The 6809-nt window shown below is 47.5% G+C and overlaps 1 protein-coding gene across 6 annotated transcripts in view; it reads right to left on the reverse strand.

Moving 5' to 3' along the window:
- MAP2K5 (mitogen-activated protein kinase kinase 5) overlaps positions 1–6472 on the reverse strand; it is a 268775-nt gene extending 262303 nt beyond the window's left edge. For 4 of the 6 annotated variants that reach the window (XM_030930285.1, XM_030930283.1, XM_030930282.1 and 1 more), the window contains exon 1: positions 5708–5947. In XM_030930285.1, the coding sequence (XP_030786145.1) occupies positions 5708–5842 (135 nt within the window). In that variant the 5' untranslated portion in view covers positions 5843–5947. Of the gene's footprint in view, positions 1–5707 lie in introns of all 6 variants that reach the window. The other 2 variants (XM_010363622.2, XM_010363621.2) reach the window with 1 other exon arrangement.
- Between the last annotated feature and the right edge of the window lie 337 nt (positions 6473–6809).

Genomic DNA, 6809 nt, shown 5'->3' on the forward strand with positions numbered 1-6809 from the left:
TTGCTCATTACAGCCAAAGGAGATTATTTTTTTTCTGACTCTAGTCTTCACAAATGAAACATCAACTTTTTGAGGAAGTATCTATAAAAGATTTTAGTGTTAAAAAATTCTTTCTACACTCTCATAGTTAGAAAGTATTTATTGACAGGAAACGGTAAAGGGAGTACAGAAAAAAGCACACAGGCAATCCAGTGGAAAGCCTGAAAACACGAAATTGCAGCCAAACAGCTACAGCTGGATGCTAGCTCTCTCGCACAACTGAGTCCACGAAATATCTGTGCCTCAGTTTCCTCATGTGTAATATCAGATCTTAGCTGTACCTACCAAATGAGTTAGTATTTGTAAAGTGCTCAGAAGAGTGTCTAGCACATGGCAAGTGCCCTACTAGTGTCTGGTAAATAAATAAAAGACTTATGACTGGAATATTACAGAGCTTACCTCATAATAAAACTTTGAAATTCCAGCACCCAATAATCAGTGGAGGATGGTGATTCACTCACTGACTTCATCCTACAGCAGTATTTATTGAACACCCATTCTAGCCAGTGTAGGTTTTAAAAAATGAGGGGAAAACAACTGCTCCATCCCCAACTCTCTAAGTTATCACTAGTTATTTCCAGGAAACTCTGATCTTGAGATGTGAACTCTGCCTCTATAGTGTTAGCAAACTAATTTAAGCTCCTCCCCACTTCGGAATAGCGACCCCATCAAACTGCAGAGTTCTAACAACCACCTGAAAACGTGCTCAGTGGCAATGGCATGCCTTAGCCCATCGACATAAACGAGGCGCTACACATGCTTCTCATCTGATAGAGGAAAAGGGAGAAAGAACAAAGCAAACTTGAGTGAGAGAATCATGTGAACACAACCACTTTGTTCTTTAAAGCAAATAAAGTGGGGCTATCATAATGATAAAGAGGTAAGAAGTTTAAACATCAGTAATATCTACTAGTCATTTTAAAGCAGGGTACATTTGATGATTTTATATACATTTTCCAGCTAAAGTGACTTCTACTCTCAACAATATAACATGTACCTAACCTAAAGAAGGTTTCAAAGGAAAACCAGGATGGACACAGTGGCTCACGCCTATAATCCCAGCACTTCGGGGGGCCAAAGTGGGTGGATCACTTGAGGTCAGGAGTTCGAGACCAGCCTGGCCAACATGGTGGAACCCTGTCTCTACTAAAAATACAAAAAAATCAGCTGGACATGTGGTGTGTACCTGTAATCCCAGCTGCTCAGGAGGCTAAAGCAGGAGAATCACCTGAACCTGGGAGGCAGAGGTTGCAGTGAGCCGAGATCACACCACTGCATTCCAGCCTGGGCAACAGAGTGAGACTCCGTCTCAAAAAAAAAAAAAAAAAAAAGAAAGAAAGAAAAAGAAAACTGAAGTTTACATATCTTGATGATGACCATTTTTTGATGCTTTTCTTCTTCCTTTCAAAAAATCAGACAAATATCTGACAGATCCAAAACATAATTGAGTATCTACAACATGCCAGGAGCATAAAGATCACAAAGCTGTAGGCTACAGGAGAATAAAACTTGATCCTTGACTTTAGGAAGATTATAAACTGGTTATGGAGATAAAGACAAACCTGAAAGACTAGTAATATAAAACACTTAAGAGTATAAGCACCAAACAAAAGACATAAATAGCAAATAGTATTTGGTAACTCAGGAGAAAGGAAAAATCATACTCAATTTAGACAGAAATCTTTGTGTGTGTGTATGTGTGTATATGTGTGTGTGTGTGTGTGTGTGTTTTCTTCTTTTTTGAGATAGGGTCTCACCGTGTGACCCAAGCTGGAATGTAGTGGTGCAATCACGGCTCAGTATAGCCTCAACCTCTGGGTTCAAGAGATTTTCCCATCTCAGCCTCCCTAACAGCTGGTACTACAGGTGTATGCCACCATGCCCTACTAATTTTTGCATTTTTTGTAGAGATGGGGTTTTGCCATGTTGCCCAGGCTGTCTCGAAACTCCTGGGTTCAAGCAATCCACCCACCTCAGCCTCCCAAAGTGTTAGCATTACAGGCCTAAGCCACCACTCCTGGCCCAGAAGTCTTATAGATGAGGGGAAATCTGAGCTTGAAGACCACAGGATACAAAAAAAGAAGAGGGGAGAGGGTTGAGCATTCTCTCTCATCACACACTAACCGAACCTCTTGTACAGTTTTCCCAAAACTAGGAACTCAGTCTCCAGGGAAAAAGAGAAACACAGAAAGCTGCAAAACCGAAGACCCAAATGTCTCTACCTTTGAGGGTCAGGTCGGCCTCCATACTTAAGCCAGTCCCTGGTGATTCAGACAAAAGACAAGGCCCAGAGAGACGGAGTGACTTGCCCAGGGTCTCCCAGCTATTTGATGCACAGTGACTGGAGCCCTCAACTGCTGACTTCAGGTCCGAGACACTCAGTTATGGCTGACTAGATGACTACAACCTGCTTCTGGCATCTGTGTCAGGTTCTGCCAAAAATTAGCTGTGTGGCTTTAGCAAGGTATTTTCCCCCTGTGGGGTTCATGCCTCTTCATTTGAAATGAGTCTGAATTAGATGAGGCGATTCTTCCAGGTTCCACATGGCTTTAAAGCTTAAGGTTCTAAGCCAGAGATGCTGACGTGTCTGTTGGTTCTTGCCTTTTCTTGATGAAGAGATGAAATGAACCTGGAGAACAGATCACAGGAGTCTGCCAGGATCTGGGCTTGAACATTTGCTAAAATGGAGCATTAGGAGATAGCACTGAACACCCACGGCCACAGGTCCTTCATCAGGCCTTCCTGACAAAACATGCTCCACTTGGGCTTACCTGGCCAAAAGTGTGCAGACACCTGGCATGCTGAGCTCTAGTGGTAGAGCCACTTGTGTAGTGTTTCCTGTTAGGCCAGTCAGCCTCAAAGCAGGTACAACTTAGAGATGCTCAAGAAACGGAAGACCCAAGTCCAATCCCTTATAATAACAATCCCATCAATAATAACAACATTAATGGAGCACTTACTATGTGCTAAGTTTTTCTGAGAGCTTTACATGTATCAACTCAAGGAGTCCTCAGAACTCTAGGAGGTAGGTATTACTTTCACCCCTCCCCAACTTTTTTTTCCACAAATAAAGAAACTGAGATGCAGAAGATACTTGCCCCAGTAGTACAACTTGCAATTTAAACAACCTGGCTCCAGAGTTTGTGGTCTTAAACACTGGGCTGTTCTTGAAATAATCACATAATCAAATAATATAATTACATAATAATCAACCTTCCATTGTTTTAAATGAGTAAGAGAAAGCCCGTCTTTTTTTTTTTTTTTTTTTTTTTTTTTGAGACGGAGTCTCGCTCTGTCGCCCAGGCTGGAGTGGCCGGATCTCAGCTCACTGCAAGCTCCGCCTCCCGGGTTCACGCCATTCTCCTGCCTCAGCCTCCCGAGTAGCTGGGACTACAGGCGCCCGCCAGGTCGCCCGGCTAGTTTTTTGTATTTTTAGTAGAGACGGGGTTTCACCATGTTAGCCAGGATGGTCTCGATCTCCTGACCTCGTGATCCGCCCGTCTCGGCCTCCCAAAGTGCTGGGATTACAGGCTTGAGCCACCGCGCCCGGCCGAGAAAGCCCGTCTTTCTCATCACAGTCACAATCTCACATAATCTTGCCAAGTCTTTGAGGAAGGTACAAGTTTCCCTGTTTTCAAATAAGGAAACTACAGGCTCAGACAGGTAGACTGACTTGCCTAGTTAGCAGGACAGCTTGCAATTAAACCCAAATTCCTTGACTCTAAACCTCGTGTTCTGTCCACAGAACCATAATTGCACGCATCCTCTTTTAAGTTCCCGTCTTAAACAAGTATTCTGGGGTCCTATGAAGAAACAAAAACCAACATACTTATCTCCTCCAGAAGTTTACCATCTAGTGGAGGAGACAAAGTATCATGATCAAACATGTGCTTTGCTGGGGGACCCACACAAAGCTGTGGCAACAGAGAGGTGGGGCACATAACCAAGAATGACAGAGAAAAAGCACAACTTGGCTTGGAAGGACAGGTGGGAATTGGCCGGTGAAGGGCAGACTGTAGACAGTCTGGACACTTGGGAGAACTGAGAATCAGCCTATAGAAGTGAGGCACAGAAGTTTATGGGCCTGTGATGAGAGATGACACAGGTGCCAGGCAGACAGGGGCCAATCCAGATGTGCTTAGAGGACCATGTGAAGGAGCCTGGGCCTTATGATGAGAGGAAATCTGTGTGAGCGTGACTGTGTGGAGAACTCTGGATACAAAGAGAAGGATGGCATTTGATGCACAATATGGAAAGCTCCCGGCCAAGGCACCCAAAAATGTGCATGGCCTGGGCAGTCAGTAACATCCAGAACTCAAAATGAAGTTATAGAAATCAAATTTTGACTGAGTTACCCAAGACAATGAAAAATCACATCACAAATCTTCCTCTTCCCAAGATCCTGCCACCTTGCCCACTCTTAACTTGCAGGTAAGTTCCACTACAGATCTGCTGCTAGCAATGTGCTTTTCGGAATGTCTGCTTCTGTCTTCCATGCTTCAGTTATTCAGCATGTAGAATGGGCCACAAGGCACTCTGTCTATCTCAAATGAATACCAGAAAGATCAGAAGTGGCTGCAACATGTAGGGAAAGAAACCTGCTAAGTCAGTGAAACACAATTGTAGTTCTGGTATTGAGCTCACAGCTTTGGAAAAGCCATTTCACATCACCGCTCCTCAGTAACTATCTGCAAAAAAGAAACATGAGCTGAACAGGCCACCTACAGTGTTACACCCTGCTCTAAAATTCCATCATTTTATTTGAAATATATTCTGAATAATCTGAAAGTAAAATATCACCAATTCTAAGATGCACATTTTCCCTCAATTTTACTATCTCTGAAACTGGACTGATTTTAATAACAGATGATGTGTCATACTGTCATGGGCATCATGTTTTTCTAAATAAAATGTCTTACATCCAATAATGCTTTAAGTTTGCGCAGGCTGGACACAGTAACTCACACCTGTAATCTCAGTACTTTGGCAAGGCCGAGGCAAGCAAATCGCAGGAGTTCGAGACCAGCCTGGGCAACATGGCAATACCTCATCTCTACAAGATACAAAAATTATCCAGGTGTGGTGGCATGTGCCAGCTACTTGGGAGGCTGAAGTAGGAGAATCACTTGAGCCCAGGAGGCAGAGGCTGCAGTGAGCCGAGATCGTGCCACAGCACTGCAGCCTGAGCAACAGACTGAGGCCCTGTCTCAAAATAAATAAATTAAACAGTGTGCTCAAACACAGTAAGTTAAAGTTGTCCTTTTTCCCTTTCTCAGCTGGTCACCAAGTTCAGAGAACTCAGTAAAAAAAACAGGGCTGGAATCTGTCCAGGGACATTCCCTGAAACACTTGGGGGAAAAAAACCTCTCTTCTAGATTCAGCTGTTTCCATTTGCGTGGTTGTATCTATATGTGTGTCCCAGCCCGGGCCATGAGCTCTCTGAGGGCAGGGGTTCAGTCAGCTTGATCTATCTCCCCAGGGTCCTAGACATTTGCCAGGTTTCAGTGGTTGCAATTTATCAATGCTGTGCCTGAAGCAATAAAACTGCCTCCACAGGAAGCCAGCAGTAGCCATTGCCACTAGCTCAGGTCACCAGTGGTCAAGGTGCTGACTACTCAAGTCCCTGAGTCCCCCTTGCTGGGATCTGGACACTGAGATTACCACTCACCAGTACATCCCTGAAGAGTAACTGCGGCCCAGAGTGCACTGTCCAGTCCACCGCGCCACTATTTGGGATCTTGATGCGAATTACCAGCACCTGGTTCTCCATGGCAGGAAAAGGGCCAAGGGCTAGCCACAGCATTACAGGTTAAAGAGGCTCACATCCTTGGGTAGGGGATACCCACTGGCCGCTGGTTGGGAAGGGGCTCCAAGAGGTGACAAGGGGAGTGAGGGGCAGAGGACAGAGGGTGAAAACAAGGGACTGGCGGATGAGGGGGTGGGAAAAGGGGAGGGGTGATCAGGCCCGCACCTACAGGCACCGAGCCTGCCCAGGCTGTCGGGGGTCTGAGGTGTCTCCCGGGGAGGGTGCACCGGGAAGCGGGCAGAGGCCTGCAGGAACTAGCTGAGGTCGGAAGGTTCTGGAGTTGAGCGAACCCTATGGTGAAGCTCTCTGCCGCCGTGTGGGTGTGAGGAGGCGGCAGGGCAAGGACTCGGTTTGGAGGAGATACAGCGGCAGGTGTCCACCGCTCGTCAGTGGACTAGGAATGGAGGGGACTCAGTCCGGGGCTATTACGAAAGAGCCCCAGGGCCGCCACACCACGTAGAGTCCCCACGGGAGGGTCAAGGGGCGAGTCTTCTGCCCCACCCGGAGACACAGGGCGCGGCGCGCGCAGGCTGAGCTCTGGCCACCCGAGGCCGCGCGGACCCGCGGCGGCGGCGGCAGCGGCGGCGGCGGCGACGGCGGTAGCTGCAAGAGGAGGAGGAGGAAGGCGGCGGCGACGCTCTTACTCCGGAACCAAAACGCGCGGCGCCGGAACCCCGGGAGCCAACGAGCGGGACCCGCCTCCCGCGGCGCCATGTTGGAAAAGGGCAGCGGCTCCCGGGAGGACGCACCCCCGGCGCTGGGAGCTGAGGAACCGGCGCGCGGCGCTTGGCGAGTCGGGGAGAGACTGGTCCTGCACGCTCAGGAGACCCTCCTTACCCGCGCCCGCGGCGACCGGGTCACGGCCCTTTCGTTTCCCGACCCTGCTTAATGACAGCGAAGTGGAAACATCTACCAAACGAAGGGTGAAAGTGATCTAGGGCTGGAGTCCGCCAAAAGCCAATTT

This window comes from Rhinopithecus roxellana, chromosome 5 (genome assembly GCF_007565055.1).
Source record: "Rhinopithecus roxellana isolate Shanxi Qingling chromosome 5, ASM756505v1, whole genome shotgun sequence".
In the NCBI taxonomy this organism is placed as follows: domain Eukaryota; kingdom Metazoa; phylum Chordata; class Mammalia; order Primates; family Cercopithecidae; genus Rhinopithecus; species Rhinopithecus roxellana.